At 47.1% G+C, this 21,111-nt stretch overlaps 1 protein-coding gene across 2 annotated transcripts in view; it reads right to left on the reverse strand.

The window, feature by feature from the left end:
- Window positions 1-1,340: 1,340 nt before the first annotated feature.
- Window positions 1,341-21,111, reverse strand: part of LOC310828761 (chromosome-associated kinesin KIF4-like) — a 35,493-nt gene continuing 15,722 nt past the window's right edge. For both annotated transcript variants that reach the window (XM_083706544.1, XM_083706545.1), the window contains 19 exons: window positions 20,983-21,088; window positions 20,652-20,708; window positions 19,248-19,433; window positions 18,951-19,054; window positions 18,726-18,870; window positions 17,554-17,664; window positions 16,062-16,145; window positions 14,584-14,697; window positions 14,267-14,422; window positions 13,604-13,689; window positions 12,814-12,943; window positions 12,051-12,221; window positions 10,641-10,748; window positions 8,577-8,654; window positions 8,376-8,480; window positions 7,047-7,196; window positions 5,926-6,045; window positions 4,031-4,153; window positions 1,341-1,624 (listed from right to left, as the gene is read on the reverse strand). In XM_083706544.1, the coding sequence (XP_083562670.1) occupies window positions 1,457-1,624; window positions 4,031-4,153; window positions 5,926-6,045; window positions 7,047-7,196; window positions 8,376-8,480; window positions 8,577-8,654; window positions 10,641-10,748; window positions 12,051-12,221; window positions 12,814-12,943; window positions 13,604-13,689; window positions 14,267-14,422; window positions 14,584-14,697; window positions 16,062-16,145; window positions 17,554-17,664; window positions 18,726-18,870; window positions 18,951-19,054; window positions 19,248-19,433; window positions 20,652-20,708; window positions 20,983-21,088 (2,302 nt within the window). In that variant the 3' untranslated portion in view covers window positions 1,341-1,456. The remainder of the gene's footprint in view (window positions 1,625-4,030; window positions 4,154-5,925; window positions 6,046-7,046; window positions 7,197-8,375; window positions 8,481-8,576; window positions 8,655-10,640; window positions 10,749-12,050; window positions 12,222-12,813; window positions 12,944-13,603; window positions 13,690-14,266; window positions 14,423-14,583; window positions 14,698-16,061; window positions 16,146-17,553; window positions 17,665-18,725; window positions 18,871-18,950; window positions 19,055-19,247; window positions 19,434-20,651; window positions 20,709-20,982; window positions 21,089-21,111) is intronic.

The raw sequence follows: 21,111 nt of genomic DNA on the forward strand, positions 1-21,111 counted from the left end.
ACGGGAGTTGATTATGGGGAGGGGTTTGCCAAGCGTGCCTTCCTCTTAGCACGTTTCTCCCTTTCGTCCTGAGTTCAAGCGTCTTCAAAGCCCAAGACACCTTTGGTCAAGGCTGTTCTCCAGTTGGAGTGCTCGCAGGCCAGTGTTTCCCAGTTGTCAATGTTTATACTACATTTTTAAAGATCTGCCTTAAGTGAATCTTTAAACCTTTTGTTGACCACCAGCATTTTAAAGTTTGGAATAGTTCGGAGTAGTTGCTTTGGAAGACCAGGCATCCAAACAACATGACCAGTCCAACAAAGTTGATGTTGAAGAATCACTGCTTCGACACCGGTGATCTTTGCTTGCTAGATACCTGTGGGCACTAATATTGCCTGATACGGTACACTCTCAATAGTGAAAAGGTGCCACAGGGGCAGATCCAGGCTGTAATTTAAAGCACCTTCAACACATGACTTCCTGCATTCTTTGAGGGAAGTCATGTGCTTAAAATCTATGGTCTGGATCTGCTCTGGGGCTTGTGGAAAGCTTCCAGGTGACCCAAGCCTTAGCCTCTGCTTCTAATGTTTTTCACAATCCGGCTTCTTAAGAAGTGGTTAGCTCTGACCTCTTCTTTACAAAACCCAAGAGAGCTGCATTCTGTTCTTCCCAACTCTCAGTAAAAAAGATTTTGTGTGTCACTGTGGGTTAAACCACAGAGTCTAGGGCTTGCCGATCAGAAGGTCGGCGGTTCGAATCCCTGCGACAGGGTGAGCTCCCGTTACTCGGTCCCTGCTCCTGCCAACCTAGCAGTTCGAAAGCACGTCAAAGTGCAAGTAGATAAATCGGTACCGCTCCAGTGGGAAGGTAAACGGCGTTTCCGTGCGCTGCTCTGGTTCACCAGAAGCGGCTTAGTCATGCTGGCCACATGACCCGGAAGCTGTTTGCCGGCTCCCTTGGCCAATAAAGCGAGATGAGCGTCACAACCCCAGAGTCGGTCACGACTGGACCTAACGGTCAGGGGTCCCTTTACCTTATGTTCACATAAAGGCCACTTGGCCCCTAGACCTAAGCCTGTTTAGACAGACTCTTCTCAAGCCATGCCCCCTCACACCTGTCCTGCTCTGCATTCTGGTGCTTCTGCATGGAAGGAGACTTTGAGGTATGGGGACCAATGCAGGAGGCAAAAGCCTCATGACGTTTCCATAGCCGCAGTTGCACCCACTGAACCTCCTGCTCTTGGTCCTGGGCTTCCCAGTCACTGGTTTACCCTCCCACAAGGGAATAGATGACTCTCAAGTCTGAAAAGGTTTCAGCACGCCTTGCTGAACGAGCTAATAAGTGAGAACAAGACACTCTGATATACTTGAATTTCCTTTATTCAAAAAACGTATAAGCTCTAAAAACAACACTATACACTATAAAAATATCCGTTGCCTGCAGGCCCAAGCTTTCCTTTCCAAGCCTGCTCCGGCCCTCAACCATCTTCCTTAATTGGTGTGCAGCCTAAGAAGTAGTTGCTCCTGGTGCTGTGGAGCCTCTTCCTCCCCTTCTTCATGGCTGCTGGTGGTGAGATCCTGCTAGATTCGTCTCCCAGTGCAAATAAGGAAGTGGCAGGCAGAATCTCATTTTTTTCCTCCAGGACCTGGGAGTGGGGAGAGAGAAATAATAATAATAATAATAATAATATCTTTATTGTCATTGCCCCCTCTTGGGGACAACGAACTTACTTGGCTGCTCCATCCACCCAGGTAGGGCACTCCACACAAAATCAAAACAACTATAGAAACACTAGTTAAAACAATACAGTATAATACAGCAAGGAAGATTAGATGACTTTCAAAGTCCAGGCTTCCCATTCAGGGCCGAGATCACTCTGGAGAAGAAGCTGTTCTTAAGGCGGCTCGTTCTTGTCTTCATCGTCCTATATCTCCGTCCCGATGGCAGGAGCTCGAAGAGACAGTGACCAGGATGCGATGGATCTTTTACTATGTCCAGTGCCTTCCTATGGCACCTTGTGGCATAAATCTGCTCTAAGGTGGAGAGTGGGCAGCCAACAATGCTCTCTGCTGCCTTCACAACTCTGCACAACCCCATCCTGTCCTGGGTAGTACAGCTTCCGTACCACACACATAAGCCATAAGTGAGCACGCTCTCAATGGCACAGTGATAGAAGGCAAGCAGCAGTTTCTGCAGAAGATGGTTTTTCCTTAGAATTCTCAAAAAGTACAGTCTCTGCTGCGCCTTCTTCACAAGCCCCCTTGTGTTGACACTCCAGAACAGATCCTCTTGTAATTCAATGCCCAAAAATCTGAACGTTGTTACCCTCTCCACACAGACCCCATCAATCAAAAGTGGCTGGACATTGCTCTTCTGTCTCCTGAAGTCCACCACAAGCTCCTTTGTCTTCCTTGTATTTATGAGCAAGTTGTTAGCTCTGCACCACTCTGTCAGCCGCTCCACCTCATCTCTATAGTCCGTTTCACCCTCCCTTTCAGAGATGAGCCCAATCACGGTTGTGTCATCTGCAAATTTGACAACCCTATTACTAGGGTGAGCAGCGACACAATCGTACGTGTAGAGAATATAAAGGAGCGGACTGAGTACGCATCCCTGTGGTGTTCCTGTGGTAGTCTTAAGCATATTAGAGGTATAAGGAGACTGTAGTTACTGCCTGAGCTGCCATTTCATTTCACAAGGGGAGGGGGGAGGTTTTCCAAACAGGCATGTTTGGGTTCAGTGAAGCAGACTGGATTATGTGCACAGGGATGAACGGGACATCAGGGAGGGCAGCTTCGTGGAAAAGAAGATTAAATTGTGCCTGTCTCAGGATGGTTGCCCCCAGCAAAAAGGGAAACACTCCTGTCCTTCAAGAATTCAAGGCTGGAACAGGCAAGATTAAGGAGTTCAGCAGCGAATGCTACATCAGACAAGCTGTTTGTGGTGTGAACAGGGAAGTACAGATGGAGGGGGGCATTTTATTTCCATGTTATTTTCAGGCACTGGGCAAATGCAGACAAGTGTTTACTGAGGGGCAGCTTACCAGGGTGGGCACATAACTGGTTGCTAAGCCGACAGATGAGGAAAACAGACCTTTTGCCCCGGCATCGATGAACCCAATTTCAATACTATACGTTTTTTCATGGGAGTAGCTCAAAACCATTTACAACACAAACCACACACACACACACACACACACACACACACACACACACACACACACATTAAAACCAAGTACAAAAACAATAAAACAAGAACCTAAAATGCCCATCCATAATAAAATATTATACAAAGAAAATGGCAGACAAATGCAACCCATTCCACTAAAAAGACAAGCAGAGAAAGAGGCCACAAACATATCTAAGTACCCTCTAAATTAAGGGCTGAAAGCTTGGGGGAATAGAAATATTTTTGCCAGGCACCTAAAGGTAGCTGGGGAGAGCATTCTACTGGAGGAGAGATGGATAAGGACCTCAGATGACTAAAGCAGGGTCCAGATTGGTTCATATGGGGAGAGGCAGTTGGGATCCTGACTCATAAGGCTTTACAGATCAAAACCAGCTCTTTGAATTGAGCCTGGAAAGTAGTCAGCAGCCAGAACAGTCGTGCCAAGATTGGTGTTCCAGTGCCTTGCCCTGGTAAGCAATCTGGCCGCTGAATTCTTCACCAGCTGCAGCTTCCAATTAGCCTTCAAAGGCAGCCCCACATGCAACACGGTCATCTAACCTGGAGGGGACCATGGACGGACAACAGAAGTTGGGCTAGCCCCTCTTCTCCCCGTTAATATTATTTCAAGTATATAATCTGTTTAAAAAAGACATAACCAGTTGGACTAGCCTTACCAAGTGCTTTTACAGACACACACACCATGGCCGGTCAGTGACCACGGTGTAAATGGATGTCACCATGCAGTCATTTCGTTACCCCTTCAAGTGTGCCAGACTATGGGGAACTCACAGCTCTGCAACCACTTAGGAAAGTGCCCTTTCCTAGCCCCAAAGCGAAACCTGAGCCGTGTTCAATGCTACCTGCATCTCTGCAATCCTCATACCTTTCTGGTAGGTGCAACAGCTGGCGGTTCAAAGAAGGTGTCTCCTCCAGTTGCCAGAGTAGGATCTTCCGGGTCGAAGCTGTCCTTTGAATCTCCCGCTTGCTCATCAGCAAGCACCCCTTCCTAAGGGGGGAAAAGGCAGGACACACGCTAGCCTGGACTGCACTTGATACAATCCAACACTTGGCATCTGCTCCAGGGACCCGATCCCCATGGAGGGAAGAGCTCAGCATGCTCAGGGGCTACCCCAGGCAGTGCCAAAACACCCTTCCATCGGTGCCTTGCTAACCATCACACAAACTCTCTGAGCTGGTCTTAGCATTGAGGGGACGGGAGTCAGGGATTAAGCATGTCAGTTTTTGAATGGGATTAAATCTTAAAGTAGAATCAGACAAAAAAAATCATTAAATACCTGTCTCTCTACCAGGGCAATTGCAGCCTAAACAGGAGGAGTGGGAAGGGAACCCCTGCACCTCCATATGTTGCTGGACTACAGCTCCCACCCACCATCCCTGGCTATTGGCCATGTTGCAAGAGCTGGTGTAAGTTGGTGTCCAGCAACCTCTAGAGACCAGTTTCCCCACTTATGAAATTACAGGATGGGAGAATGGAAGGCTGGTCTTATGCTTAGCAGGCAGCAGAGCATGCATGAAGGGGTTTGTTTTGTTTTGTTTGTTAGAGCGTTTATTAATTTTCCAATAAAAAACATCCAATTAACAGATCAAATCACAATCCAATAAAAATCCAATAAAAAAATCAAATTGTCTTCCAAATTATAATCTTAATTTTGCGACTTCCCACCGTCTGAATTCCGAAGCATTTCCAAATCTCAGCCCTGCTTCTCATTTCTCATCGATGTTTTCATTATTCCCTATCACGATTTTATCGCATGCATGAAGGGGTTAACCCCCTCTCAGGAGGCAGGCTTATAAAGGTGACCCATAAGCACTGACTGGGCTTACCAAAATATGTTCATTTTCTGCAGGGAGTGGAGGGGATCCGAGGATGGCTGTGTTGCTCCCCCTCTGCTTGTGAGAATTTGCCACCCATGAATCCCCTCGTCCACTGCAAGGGCGGGGGGAGATTCCTCCCCAACTGAAGGATATAACACCTCTTAGAGGTTACCTTCTGGGCTATTTATGTGTGGCATCTTGGGGGGGGAAAGGCCTATAAAACCCACCAGGGAGAAGAGTTGGTGGAAGAAGATTGGAGGAAATTCAAAATCTATTTACAGAAACATTGTAAAATTTTTGAATGTTAATGACATTGAAATGAACTGAAGGGGTTCTAGCAACAAGGTAAAAAATAAGATTGGATTGATAATAGATAAATTAATTGGATATGAATTTGCTGAATTAATTTCCAAAAGGGATACAAAAAAGGGAGATGTGAGGAAGTCAGGAAAATAAGTGAATCAAAGATGAGAAATTAAAAAGAGGGGTTTTTGTGTTTTCTTTTAATGTGTTTTTTCTTTTCTTTTCTGTTTTTCTTTTTCTCTAAGTTAATTTTTTGTATTTTTTGCATTTTATAACTTTATATTTTTGTGTATGTGTTTTTTCTTTTTTCCGTTTGTTGTTATTCCTAAACAAAAATAAAACCCTTTGAGCCCCATGCAAAAAAAGAGTCACCAGCTCAGATTTGAACAACTCCTTCCTGCCAAGAGGCAGAAGTTTTCCCTTTGGTCCTGCAGCCTGGAGTTCCAGCCCGATCAATTCCCACCGGCTTTCTCATCTCACTTCTCAGCCTGCTGCAGCAAGCTGGGAAGCCAGGACAAGAGCTGCGCATGATCTGCCCTCAACTTTAACACGCCCTGCCTGCTGGGAGGTGGCGCAGGCAACTCCAGGGCTGTCCAGCTCCCTCAAAGAGAAAAGGAGGTCTTGCCCAGAGTTGCTCACCAAATCATAGTGCTCGCGGTTCCGACACCTCCCGTACTCGCAGCGACAGTCCTCGGAGCAGGCCATCTTCTGCTTACGGCAGCCGCACTTCTTGTTCCCACAGCGGCCTCGGCAGGTGCACTGCAAAGGGAGAGAGCTCAGTGAGAGAGCAGAAAACACAGGTGGAATAGCCCACAAGTGGCATGTGCCGCCATTGCCAAGGGTGGCTCCGCAAGGCCTCTCTGCTGCTGTATCTGTTTCTGGGACTCAACTCCTTTCAGGTTTGGGGCTCTGAAATAAGAATGGGGCATGTTTGACCCGCACAGGTTCTTCCTAGCTGTCAGAGCCAGCGTGCATGATGCAGGTTGCCAAGGTGGTGCCTGTGGGCACTTATATGCCCATAGAGGCTTTTCCTCAGGATCTCCAACCGCCACTGAAATTAAGCTTGAAACTGATTGCTTCCGTTGCAATCAATAGGCTAGGTCACAGTGTGAGCTTAGGGTATGTGTGCGGGGTGTTGGTTGTTTTTTTTTTTGGGGGGGGGCAACAGCCTCTCCAGTTTGCAAATGCATCCACTGGTCCTGGAAAGGTTTGGTGGAGCATCTTGACACTCCTTTCCCCCAAGACTGCAAGGCCACCCAAGGCACACTCAGCTCAGCTTTCACAGAATTTTAATTTTTCAATTTAAAGCCGTCAACCATTCCACAAAAGGTGGAGGATTTGCACCAGAAACTCCTTAAGATATTTAGACACATTTGGCTGAACAGTATTCAACGTGCACATTGTGGGAATCCATCAACGTAGAACCTAGCAACGATCACTGAGGTGGCTTTAATGAATCAAAAAGACGATTATAAAAATTTGTGGAGGACAAGGAGATCTATCATCAGTTAGTCATTAAGCTGGATGAATGGAGCCTCCATGCTCAGTGACAGTATATCTCTGAGTATTTTCATTACTGGGATGGCTATCAGAAGAGGGATGATGCCTTTGTGTCCCCACAGGGCAGTGTTGAAAGCAAGACAGAAGACCTGATGTGCACTTGGGGCTGGTCTACCAGAGCCAATTCTTGCATTGCTCCTCCTGGCCAGATTTCAGGAGGCAGCTTCCTAAACGTCAGCCATCCTACTTGATGATCCTACCCCCAGAATGCTCTGCCTGGCTCCTCTGGAAAGCTTGTACGGCACCCACTCTGCATCTTCCATTTCTTTGGCCTCATCCGAGTCAGAAGATGAGTCTTCCTCATCCATGTCGGCTGGAGGCAGGGAGGTCATTCGCCTGCGAGACTTTGGCTGAAGGGGGGAACCGAATAATAATAATAAATTTATATTTATATCCCGCCCTCCCCAGCCGAAGCCGGACTCAGGGCGGCTAACAACAATAAAATACAACATTCTAAAATCATTTCATTATAAAATTAATTCAAATCAGATTAATGGCAACCATTGGGCTAGAGTGCTGTGAAGATTGCCAAAGGAGGGAGTCAGGCTGTGCCCTGGCCAAAAGCCTGATGGAACAGCTCTGTCTTGCAGGCCCTGCAGAAAGATGTCAAGTCCCGCAGGGCCCTAGTCTCTTGGGACAGAGCGTTCCACCAGATCAGGGCCATGGCCGAAAAAGCCCTGGCTCTGGTTGAGGCCAGCCTAACCTCCCTGTGGCCTGGGACCTCCAAGATGTTTTTGTTTAAAGACCGTAAGTTCCTTTGTGGGACATGCCAGGAGAGGTGGTCCCGTAGGTACGAGGGTCCTAGGCCGTATAGGGCTTTGAAGGTTAAAACCAGCACCTTAAACCTGATCCTGTACTCCACCGGGAGCAAGTGCAGCTGGTATAGCACTGGGTGAATGTGATTTCACAGTGAGGACCCCGTAAGGAGTCTTGCCGTGGCATTCTGCATCCGCTGGAGTTTCTGGGTCAGTCAGAAGAAGACAAGCTCACCATTTCTGCCTCACTCAAGTTATGGAACAAAGGCAGCCGCACAAAAAATGATCAGGCCAGGCTGGATGCAGCTGATGGAAGTTGGAACCCAAAGCCCACCTAGTCGAGGTTAGCGATTTTCTTAAGCAATGTAATTTGGGGATCAGAGGCGAGCCTTTTTACTTATTTGCTGCATTCCTATCCCAATCTTTCCTCCAAGGAGCTGTACGCGGTCCTGCCCCCTCATTTAATCCCCACAACAACCCTGCGAGGTAGTTCAGGCTGAGAGCCAGGGACTGATATCCAAGGACACCCATGAGCTTCATGGCTGAGTGGGAATTTGAACCCTGGTCCTAGTCTGACACCCTAACCATTACACCTATCTGGCGTGAACATTAAGGCAGCCACTAAGAGCTGTAATGTATTTTGATTCGTGCTTCCTAATCCATACCCAGCTTTATCTTTCAGGTGATGGGATGGACCAGCCATACAAACAAGCTCTGTTGCACGCAGACACCCTGCCTTGCTTCTCCGCCCCGCCCCACCAGAAGGACACACACCTTGGGTGGAATGTATTCGAAGGGGGACTCCGGGGTGCCTGCTGCATGGGCCGGCTGGCCATTGCAGATCCTCTGGCCACTGACAGCTTGAAAAACTCTCAATTTCTGTCGGGAAGAAAGGGAGGAGTGTGAGGTTTACTGAGCGGCAGGAGCAAAGTCAGCTCCTCTCATAGCAGCCGCTGCTGTCACTCCCAGACCTACCTGTCTGAGAGCTTCAATCTCTTCTTGGTGCTCCTGGTTCTTTTCAAAAACCTCCCTCATCTTGGCCAGCTCTTCTTCCTGTCCAGAGTAAAGAAGGCAAAAGGCTCTTAAGGTCTCATCTTCAGCTGCAGAGAAACCCACGCGTTGGGGTGTTTGCACACCTAGGATTTGTGCAATCCCTGCCTTCTAAAGATTTGAAGAGGGCTACTAAGAATGAAAGAATGATTGATATTTCCCCCAGCTCTGATTTTTTAAAATTATTTTTTAAAAAATTATTATATCATAAAGAAGGCCGATCGCCGAAGAATTGATGCTTTTGAATTATGGTGTTGGAGGAGACTCTTGAGAGTCCCATGGACTGCAAGAAGATCAAACCTCTCCATTCTGAAGGAAATCAGCCCTGAATGCTCACTGGAAGGACAGATCGTGAAGCTGAGGCTCCAAGACTTTGGCCACCTCATGAGAAGAGAAGACTCCCTGGAAAAGACCCTGAAGTTGGGAAAGATGGAGGGCACAAGGAGAAGGGAACGACGGAGGACGAGATGGTTGGACAGTGTTCTCGAAGCTACCAGCATGAGTCTGACCAAACTGCGGGAGGCAGTGGGAGACAGGAGTGCCTGGCGTGTTCTGGCCCATGGGGTCATGAAGAGTTGGACACAACTAAACAACAACAAGGATAGAGCCTTGAGTGCCATCACTTGAAGTTCCAACTTCTGGCCTACAGAATACACTGGTTGATTTAGAGACTCCCCACACACACCACACCACATTTTCTCCCTCCTCCCAGCAACACCACAATCCGTCCAGTCACACACACAGCCCTTTCAAAACTTATTTAAATGACCAGAGCTAACATTGCTTTGCAGGTTTTGAGAAACAGAAAAATGTGGAAGAACAACTCCCGTATTAGCACAGCCTTCAAAAATGAGGGAGAGCAGAGGAGACACTTTGGTTACAAAGCAGAGATCGACAAGAAGAGCCTCAAGGGTAGTGGTCTGAGCCGATATCAAGCAGCCTCATTCAGTGACACAATGCCAGTACCACAAGCCTTGTTGCTTGGATATGGGATTCCTTCCCACCAGCAAAGGAACAGCTGGAACGGTTGGATGGCAAACACGGCTGCATTTGTTGAGGACTGGGAAAGATTGTGGAAGAAAGGGGTGACGTTCACCGCGTGTACTTTGTTAAAGGAAAATATTATGAAGATGTATAGATGGTATTTGACTCCTGTAAAATTAGCAAAGATGTATCATAATTGTGATAATACATGTTGGAAATGTAAAGAAAAGGAAGGAACATTCTTTCATATGTGGTGGACCTGCCCCAAGGTGAAAGACTTCTGGGAAAAGATTTATAATGAATTGAAAAAAATGTTGAAATATACGTTTATAAAGAAACCAGAGGCCTTTCTTCTTGGAATAACAGGTTCGGAATTGCCCGAGAAAGATGTTAATCTATTGTTGTATGCCACAACTGCGGCTCGTATTTTGTTAGCTAAAAAGTGGAAAACTCAAGAATTACCAACAGTAGAAGAATGGCAGATAAAAATGATGGATTTTAGGGAGCTAGCCGATCTAACTGGAAGAGTCCGCGACCAGAAGGAGGTGGAACACCACGAAGAATGGAAGAAATTTAATGATTATTTAGCTAAATTTGTTAAGTTAAAATAACTGGAAATAGCGTCCAGATACTTAATGGGCTTAGGCTTGTATTTATGTTAACTGATAAAATAATATGTCTAATACAAGAAGAAGATTTAACGATGTTCATGTTTAATTTAAAGGGTATTAAAATTGGGATTTGGAAAACCGTTATAAGGATATGCAATGAAATTCAACTAAGGGGAAACGAGGAAGTCATTTTACAAAGTAAATAACTGTTATTTTCAATAAGGTTATGATTTATGTTTGTTATGTTTGTCGTTGATATTGTAAAAACTAATAATTTTTTTGCAAAAAATAAAATAAAAAAGTAGTTCAAAAAACAAAAAAAACCAAGAACAAAAACACGGCTGCCTTTGAGGGGGCAGGAGCAACCACGCCTAAGAGATGCAGCAGCTTTTACCTGGAACTTGATGCGCTCGAGTTGCTGCTGCTCCCGTTCTGAAATGGAAGTCTCCAGTTTCTTCTCTGTTTCTTCTTTGTGCTGTATCTGGCTGAGTAGATAGAGTACCTGGGGATGGGTGGAAGAGAGATGTGGGTGGGTAGAGGCCTTGGGTCAGAGGCGGCACAGTCTGACATTATGTCAGCCGAAGTCTTGAGTTGGCTAAACCACAAACGTGTGGGATAACCAGCCTCATATAACCAACATGCTTAAGTCTAACCAACGCATAAAGGGGTTAAGACCATAGAGTAAGCTGCCCTGCCAGGCTTAGCTCACCTTGGGAGGGATTAGGTAATTAAGCCTTTGTTCTCTCTCCCAATCTACCAAAGAAGCTCAATGTATGACGCCTGCACTGGTTACTGCAGCTCAGAACTCATGGCTCTTATAAGTCACTCTTGAGTTCCTATAGTAATAATTTAGGAGCTTTCACCACTGTGAATAAGCCAAGTTTTACCGCCTGTGTTTTCTGACTGATGTCTGGAAAACCACATGAACCTGACCTTTGAAGAGTTTGTAAGTAAACTTAATTTTTAACTTACCAAATGTGTGGTCTTTCTCTATGCTAGGGGAAGAGGGGTGCTTTAGAAGAAACCCACAAGGGCATATTTTAAAGGTCTAACCTCCTCTATTTCCACGCTTTATTTTGCTGCATGTTTTGTGATTTTAAATCTCTGCTGGGGTTTCTCTAACCAAAGAATACTTGACCCAAACCTGGATGTTGGGGGCATTCTAGTGGGTGGCGCCAAGCAAATTAGTTCTAATTCTCTTCCCATCCACCTCAATACTGAGTTCTACAAGGGGCAACACTGAGAAAGAAGAGGAAGCTGGCAGGCAGACAGGGCCACCCTCCGGACTGGTTGTAAGTTAAGGCAGGCAGGCGGGCAGGATGGGGTTGTCTGACGGTAGTTCATGGACCAGCGTTCAATCTTAGCATTTTATCACCAGATCACCCACGTTTTCTAGCCACTGCACAACACAGAGTTCTAAACACTGAAAGAACTTGGAGCACCCCAAGCCTGCAAACTTTACTGAGAAGGCAGCAACCCAATTGCCCTTTCTCTGCTGCTACTGACCGCTGGCACTGCAGTTCTCCATAAAGGCACATCCAGGGATCCCATTCACAGCCACCTCTCTGCTAACAGGAGACTGTACTAAGCCAAATTCATAGGTGTGAGCAGAGGGTCCCTAACTTGGAAATCACGTTAAATGTGCCAGAATCAAAGCCTGGTTAGGACTACTCTAGAAAACCTGGAGTAGGTAGAGATAGACTGGATGGCCAACTGCTCAGAATGGGATTTTGGGATGGGCACAGTTTTTGTAGCTGCTGCAGACGTAAGTGGGGTTTTGGCGGGTGGGGGTGGCAGGTGATACCTTTTCTTGATGCTGCTGCTCCTTCTGGACCAGCTGACTCTCGTGCTCCGCTTCCATTTCTGCCACAACCTTTCGCTCTTCGAGAAGCATTTTATGCATGTCGGCACATGTGGTTTTGGTCTGCTGCAAACGGTTCTCCAGTTTCCCATTCTCCACTTTTGAGGAGACCAGCTTTGAAATACACATGCATGGGGGGGTGCGGAGAGAGAGAGAGACAGAGAGAGCACAATATTAGAATGCATCGTGCTGAAGAATTTGCACCTAGGACCAAGGGGCTTTTGGCAGTTCCCTCACTGCAAAAAGTCAAGTTGCAGAGAGACTTCTCGGTGGAATACCCTCCCGTTACATGTCAAGGAGATAAATAACTATACATCTGAAGACATTTGAAGGCAGCCCCATATAGGGAAGTGTTTAATCTTTGGTTGTGCTTCTTTATTTGTTGGGAGCTGCCCAGAGGGACTAGGGCAACCCAGTCAGGTGGGCGGGGTACAAATAATAAAAATATTATCTTGCCAACTGGCATCATTGTGCTCATTCAGTACAGGAAAGGTACAGAACTATCTTTGAGAAAGAGTTGAGCTGTCAAGCAACAGAAGCTAGGAGGGCTGCCCCCTTTAGCCCACGAGGGGTCACTGCCACTGTGTCACTGCCCCTTCCACCCGCCAGCCTCTTATTTGTTCTAGAGACTCAAATCCCTGGTTCCATTCCAGAGCCGCCTGCCTCTTCGTTCCCGCCCGCCTCCTCTGCTGCCACTCAAGCTTACTTCGCCAATCAGGTATTTGATGGCACACTTGGCTTCCGCAAGGTTGGTGATGCTCTCCCAGCGCTGCTTGGTGCGGTCGCCGGCGTCTGCGTCCAGCAGCTTCTGCTGCAGGTCAGCAATCTGGGCACTCCTTGGGAAGAAGAATTCCCAATGAATTCGCATCGGATTTGCCAAAAGAGCAGATCGTCTGGGGAACTTGGGCAATTTGGCCCCTACTTGTGTTGGAGGAACTGTGACCAGAGCATCAGCAGCAGCCATGGGTGAATATGCAGTTGCTTAGGCTGCCAGGCTGGGTTTAATTTACTAAGAGACCTGCTGTGGTCCAGAGATGGTGCAGCAGAGTGGCAGATAGATGACTGGAGGACTGAGAGGGAAACTTCAGCACCTCCTGAATCTGCCACCTCTTACCCCCTTTCCACAGAAAACAGCTACAATAAGCCTTCCCAGATGTTTTCAGAATAAGAAGTTGAATATTACATAGCAACAGCAGATAGAAGAATTGTAGAACTGTAGAGCTGGGACCCCAAGCGTCATCTAGCCCACCCCCCTGCAATGCACAGTTAGAACTATGGAATTTGCAATCATGAGATGATGAACAGTAGAGCTCAGACAGCCTTAAAAGGGGGTTAGAAAATCAGTAGAGCCAATAGGTACTAGTCAATCAAGGTTATATACTGGAGGCGGTATGCCTCTAAATTCCTACACCAGGCTAGATTAGCCTCCAGCTGGAGATTTTCTTACACTCTTTGTTGTGGCTTTGCTTCTTCTGAGACTTGAAAACATCCCATACCTGAGCTCCATCTCTGTTTCGAGGCTCTCTATTTGCTTGGCGATGGAATGGTCCATTTCCGCAGCTTTATGGGAAAACGTGCGCCTCTGGAAAAGGAGGATGGGAACGGAATCAGAAAATAAGCAGAGCACAGGGAGAGGAGGTGGGACTCAGTTCAGAAGATGAGGCAGTTTAACTAAGAGAAGCAGCAGTAGCTATTTCCAGCAAGGCGAGACTTTGATTTTCCCCTCTGGAAGGGGATCTGCTATGGTGGGGAATCAGAACCAGCTTCTGGAAGATCTCCTGTCTCCAGTGCAGAATGAGAGAACTCACCCTTTACAGCAGGGGTGGGGAATCTGGGGGCCAAGTGCAGCCCCCATGCCTTTCTATCTGCCCATTGGGGGTCTCCTTCTCCCCCACCCCCTTTGCACCTCCTGGAGAGTTCTACCTAGGTAAAATGTCTGTGTGAGCACTGAAAATGCCTGGATGGAGGATCAAGAGGGCTGCACCAGTAAGAGTAGAAATTAGCTTCACTCTGCAAAGGCAGAATTCACACTCGTTGCTCCACCCACTTTTGCCTGTGGATCTGCCCACTAGGCTTTGGAAAGAAGCCTATTTCCTGCATCAGAAAATCACAGCACCAAAGAGAAAGTGGATTAGATAGAACCCTGCATCACTGCCCACCTTGTACTTTGACGGGAGATTCTCCCCAGCATCTCGCTTCTCTTTAAGCGAGGCAATCTCCTTCGCCAAGGTCTTCCGGTCCTCCAGGAGGTCGTTGAGGTGACGCTGAGCCTCTTCGATGCTGACAAGGACCTCCACTTCGTTCGCGAGCCAGCTCTGCGCAAGATGGAAGCTGGTTACGACAGAGGGTCGGCGGAAAGGTGGCCAGAACCCACCCCAAGTTGCCGGCAAGCCAACTTTGCCTCTCCCATGGAATAAACCATCTGAGCCACTGTGAATCTGCCCTAAGCAGAAACAAGGAGAGATACAGCCCCTACCTTCACCCGAGCAGCAACTCCCTCAATCCCGCGGTTGACATTCTCTTTTCGCTTATTGGTAGCCTCTTGCTGTTTCTGGAGAGCATCCTTTAAGCGCTTGTTGGCAGCAGCGGCCTGTGAGAGAGGGGTGGAGGCTGGTGCGTTGAAATAGGACCCAAGGCACAAACTTTTAAAATCTCTTGCTTGGCAATGAAATTCACTGGGTGACCTTAGGATAGCCACTCTTGAAAGCTAGCCTCCCCCTGGGATTTTAGAAGGATGAAGAGCTGGAGGTGGGGGCTGCTATAGCCCAAGGGTCAGATCAAGAGCTGGCCAACCCTCCACAGGCCATTTTCAACAGGGATGGAACAAATTCAAAGGGGCTCCCTATTGGCACTTATCAGCTGACAGAGAGTCCCTTTGAACTTGTCCCATTTGCAGATCCAAAGCTGATTGCAAAAGCGGGGAGGATGTCCTTCTGCAAGGGCAGCTTGCATCCAAACCATGCCTGTAGCGTCTTCGAAAAGGGCTCACTGTCAGCAAACCCAGCTAGCAAAGGAGCAACTGGGATTACAATTTAAGCTCCCGATTGTTCCTTCACAGCCGAGTCTTTGCTTGCCTCGCCCGACGTTACTTATTACTTCAGGTGTGCGGCAGGTGGGTGCGGTTTGGGGGAATCGGCCCTGCGACCTACAGCCAGAGGTTTCCTACCTCTGCCTCAGAAGGGTGGGATAAAAATGTAACCATCAATGCGCTCCGAGAAGAGATTTGATGTTCTCCTACCCAAAAATGAGGATTTTCACAGGCTTTGAAGTCGGTATTCTAAGAACTGTTTGCTTTAAAATAAAGAGCCTCAGCCAGCATGGCTGACGAGGACAAACGGAGAATTAAAAATGTGTAAGCAAGTACTTAGAATCATAGAATTATAGAGTTGGAAGGGATCCCAAGGGCCAACTAGTCCAAGCCCCTGCAATGTAGGACTGAGGTTAACTCACTGAAGATTACAAGAAATATATGACCTATCCTCCAGTTACTATGCCATTGACCTCCGATCTACGCTAGGCTTTCCAGCAAAGTTAGTGTCTTAAACCCGGACAGGAGAACCACCTGTGGCCCTCTAGTTCTTGTTGAATACAACTCTCATTACCCCTGACCACTGGCCAGGCTGGCTGTTGGGAGTCGGAGGCTGCCCATGTTTGGAAGGTCATCGGTTCTCCAGCCCTGGTTTAAACCATAAATCCTAGAGGCAAAATTAAGTCAAGCATACTCCATTTAACACCGCATATTCTAGACTCTCTACACAATCAGAGGGAGGGAAGAGCTTTGTACACTATTCCCCCACTTCTGATTTACTGAATCAGGGAATTCTAACCTCGGGACCTGTCCCTTGTCTCTCTACCCAAAGCATTCAAAGTCTCAGCCTATCTAATCTCTGTAGATTATTTTAAAAACAGTGGTGCTTCACCAGGCGGAAGGGAATGTTGTCCAAGGCCACTCACCTCCTCTGCTTTTCGCCGGAGGACGGTGGCTTGCTTTTGGAAGTCTTGCTCTAGTTTGACAAGTTCATACTGCCTCTTGCGATCCTGAAAGACAAGAGTCAAAATGGCTGACCTTTCAACAACCAAGCAAGGACAGTGATGTGTGGCTTCTATAAGCTGCTATGGTCTGGACTCAAACTTAGCAAGTCTTGTGACCCACTTTTATAGAGGCATTAAACCCACCTGCATTTTAGAGACCGCATCAAGTAATTTGAAATGCTTGGAAAACAGATCCCGGGACAATTCAAATTCCTGGTGTCTCAAGGAAGACTAGAGAGAGCCACAGCCAAACAGTTTAGATTACACTGAACTAGGCCATGGTATTACTTATTATAAGGAACACAGAAAGCAGCAGCTTAAGCGATAATACTGGAAGTTACTCAGGTCATTTTTTTTGGGGGGGGGGGGGAGATTTACATGTATGGAGTGGAGTGGATGTGCATGTATGGAAACTGGTGTGGAATGGTAGCAAACTTGTCCAAGAGAACTGGCTAACGATTTAGGGCAAGATCAAAGGTCTGCTTTAATGGCAGAAATGTTTGGCTGGCTGGACCCTGGTGAATCATGAGAAACAGAAGGCTTGGCAAGACTTTAGTCAAGTTGAGATCATGCAGCAGGATGAAGGCCGCTCGTTAGTGACTCCGACTGACCTTCATGAGGCTGCTGGTACAGATAAGATTCGCGAATATGTCCTTCCTCCAAAGCAATTAACGTAAAATAAAACAACTTGTTTACAGGAGTTTGCTCCTGAAAGTTAATTAAACAACTAAATGTTAGGGAGAAAGGAGTGAATCAGGAGACAGGAGAATTTGGAGGGATCAGACAGTATCTTGGTGCCAGCGCCTACCAGGTCTTTGCTTATTCTTATTTAGCCACAAGTTTTGCTAACAGAGTTTTGTCTGCTCTGTGGCTTTTGGAGCCCAGTTTGCCTTCCCTTTGAGAGCAGAAGGGATTTCCTGCTTGCCTGTCCTTCAATTATGGAAGGTGCTTTTGGCTATGTTATCCAAGTCAGACTTTTATCTGAGTCAGACTGAGTCCCACGGTGGTTATACAGTGGTACCTCGGGTTACATACACTTCAGGTTACAGACTCCGCTAACCCAGAAATAGTGCTTCAGGTTAAGAACTTTGCTTCAGGATGAGAACAGAAATCGTGCTCCGGCAGCACGGCAGCAGCAGGAGGCCCCATTAGCTAAGGTGGTGCTTCAGGTTAAGAACAATTTCAGGTTAAGTACGGACCTCCGGAATGAATTAAGTACTTAACCCGAGGTTACCACTGTATTCCAGCTCCAGGGTCAGAGGCTGTCTGCCTACAATCACAAGCTGGGAGAGTACCACTGCATTCAGCTTCTCCTTATGGGCTTCCCCATAGAACATCTGGCTGGCCACTGGGTGAGAACACCCAGCGGCTGCAGGGCTTTTCTGGTACAGTTCAGTGCTGACGCTCGACTCACCCGTGCCTTCAGCTGGATGACTTCCTTGTCCTTCTGCTGCCTCCACTGCTTAAACTTCTCAGAGTCCTCTTTCATTTGACGTATCAGCTGAACACGTTGACTCTTCATCGCCTGGAGGGGGAACAAAGGAGGAGGAAAGGCCTTGGGTGAGAATCTGCCTAGCAGGTGTAGCCAGGGCGCCCAACTCCCATTGGCCTCAGCACAGCCAAAGGTCAGGGATGACGGGAGGGGAAGTTTGACGTCTTGAAGGAACCACATTGCCTATCGCTGAAACAAAAACTGAGATGCCCAGATTCTTAGAAGCCTTGAACAATTTTTGGAGCATGCAGCTTGGAGGACTTCAGGAAATCAGCTCGATTGATAAAAGCTTTTGGCACGGACTGGGGAGTTTAAAATCTCCAAATCCTTAGTTTCTTTCGCACAGCCTTGATAACTTCCCAAGAATCCCATTCAAAATTTCTTGGGTTTTTTAGCTCTCATGACTGAAAAAGGAAGCATTCAAACTTAAACAAGTCGCTGTTGCTTTTAAACAGTAGCTGAGAAACATAATGGCAGTCAGGGTAAGAATGAACGGCTTTCCCAAGATTATAAAAAATACACACATCTAAAGTGCCAGTTATACAGTTACAGTGTCCATCAAACATGAACCAATAAAATGCCAACCTTGTCGGCTATCCACACCACAAACCCCATTATCTTTCTTATTGTACCCTCTGGGTGTTACGTTTCCCAGCACAATTCAAAATGTTGGTGCTGACCTTTAAAGCCCTAAATGGCTTCGGCCCAGTATACCTGAAGGAGCATCTCCACCCCCATCATTCAACCCGGACACTGAGGTCCAGCTCCGAGGGCCTTCTGGCGGTTCCCTCCCTGCGAGAAGTGAGGTTTACAGGGAACCAGGCAAAGGGCCTTCTCAGTAGCGGTACCTGCCCTGTGGAAAACCCTCCCATCAGATGTCAAGGAAATAAGCAACTCTGACTTTTAGAAGACATCTGAAGGCAGCCCTGTTTAGGGAAGTTTTTAATGTTTGATGTTTTGACACTTTTTTATTATTAATAATATTCTGTTGGGAGTCATCCAGTGTGGCTGGGGAAACCCAGCCAGATGAGCAGGGTATAAATAACAAATTTTATTTTTATTTTTTATTTTTTATTACTACTACTACTACATACCCGGATCTCCTGGTTCAGTTTGCACACTGTCTGCTCATTGGATTCTTTCATCTTCAGGAGCTTCGACTGCTCCTTCAGCTTCTTCTTCAGATCTGCCATTTCCCCTTCCAGCTCCTGAAGCCGCTTCCTGCGCCGTTCGCTGAGTCTGAAATGAACACGGCAGCCCTGTAGTCATGAAGTCAACAAGCTTCCCCTCTCAAAAGCTCCCAATCAGGTGCCTCTTACTTTGCTTGGCTGACATCCTTCTTCGTCATATGAATGCCAAGGACCAGGTCTTCTTTTTCCTTCTGCAGTTTGGCCACCTCCATTTCCAGGTCCTTGATGCTGGTCTTGATTTAAACACACACACACACATACATTTTTTCAGCACCCCACCAAAAGCAGCTCCTCCGGCTACAGCCGTTTCTTTCCAACAGGCCACATCTCCACCTAAGAAAAGGCGAGGCTGCCCTCCTGTGGCACCCAGTCAAGCAGCCCACTGTGTGTATAGATGCTCACTCCTTCCCGGTCAGCTGCTGTTACCTGGTACTGGCATTGTATGGGCTCCAGCTGGCTGTCGTTCTGAGACATCTTCCTTGCCAAGGCTTCCTTCAGAGCCAGGGCTTTGTTCAGCTCAAGCAACTCTTTGGACATCTGAGCTTGGTGGAGAGCGTGCCGAGTGGCATACTCATCAGAGGACCCTTGAGCATCCAAGTCACCTTCTGACACCTAGGGGGGAGAGGCAAAAGTTTAACTAACATCTGGATTTTTTTAAAAAAATGTTTTGTGTGCTTTGCCTTTCTACAATCTTATGTGCATACCAATTAGAGAGCTATTTGATTAAGTGGTCTCTAAAACCATCTAAATATGGAACAACTGATTGGTTCAAAATTGGGAAAGGAGTATGACAAGGCTGTATATTGTCTCCCTGCTTATTTAACTTATATGCAGAATTTATCATGAGAAAGGCTGGGCTGGATGAATCCCAAGCCGGAATTAAGATTGACGGAAGAAATATCAACAACCTCAGATATGCAGATAACACAATCTTGATGACAGAAAGTGAGGAGGAATTAAAGAACCTTTTAATGAGGGTGAAAGAGGAGAGCGCAAAATATGGTCTGAAGCTCAACATCAAAATAACTAAGATCATGGCCACTGGGCCCATCACCTCCTGGCAAATAGAAGGAGAAGAAATGGAGGCAGTGAGAGATTTTACTTTCTTGGGCTTCATGATCACTGCAGATGGTGACAGCAGTCACGAAATTAAAAGACACCTGCTTCTTGGGAGGAAAGCAATGACAAACCTAGACAGCATCTTAAAAAGCAGAGACATCACCTTGCCAACAAAGGTCCGTATAGTTCAAGCTATGGTTTTCCCAGTAGTGATATATGAAAGTGAGAGCTGGACCATAAAGAAGGCTGATCGCCAAAGAATTGATGCTTTTGAATTATGGTGTTGGAGGAGACTCTTGAAAGTCCCATGGACTGCAAGAAGATCAAACCTCTCCATTCTGAAGGAAATCAGCCCTGAGGGCTCACTGGAAGGACAGATCCTGAAGCTGAGGCTCCAAGACTTTGGCCCCCTCATGAGAAGAGAAGACTCCCTGGAAAAGACCCTGATGTTGGGAAAGATGGAGGGCACAAGGAGAAGGGGACGACAGAGGACGAGATGGTGGGACAGTGTTCTCGAAGCTACCAGCATGAGTTTGACCAAACTGCGGGAGGCAGTGGAAGACAGGAGTGCCTGGCGTTCTTTGGTCCATGGGGTCACGAAGAGTCGGACACGACTAAACGACTCAACAACAACAACAAAATCTTCTAAATAAAGGTGCTTGCTGCCATCAGTCCCTTATTGTAGCTGGGGTCCTGTTGCCAAGAAACCGCTAGCCATGCATTGAAAAGTACACACAGGATTCACATCAAGTCAGGAGGCCTCTTACTTACAGCGCTGGAGTCTTGATCAGATGTGTCCATGTCCGTAACGCCAGCAGGGGTTTCACTCTGCGGAGAACACACAAGGTTTGCCTGGCGTCACAAGACAGTCCTATGGTCCCCCAAATGCTCTGTGCAGTTCAAAATGTTACACGCTGCAAACACCAGCAAGATCTCACCCCAAACCAAAAGGCGCTGCTTGGTCTACTTTTGAACTTCTCCAGAAGCCACAGGCACAGAATGTATGGAATGCTTCTTGCTTATTCCCCAAACTGGGAAAGGCAGCAGAAGCAGCGGTTCCATCAACCATGAAACGTCCTCGTGTCCCCAAGGGGATCCTTACCAGAAACTGGGCGATTACTTGCTGCAGGTGGCGAATCAGTTCCACGTGCTCTTTCAGCTCTTGATCCTCCAGAGCCTCCAGCAGTTTCTGCAGGTCAAGTTTCAGCCTGAAATCCAGTCACAAAAGAAC

Source organism: Podarcis gaigeae (genome assembly GCF_964106915.1).
Source record: "Podarcis gaigeae genome assembly, chromosome: 13".
NCBI lineage: Eukaryota > Metazoa > Chordata > Lepidosauria > Squamata > Lacertidae > Podarcis > Podarcis gaigeae.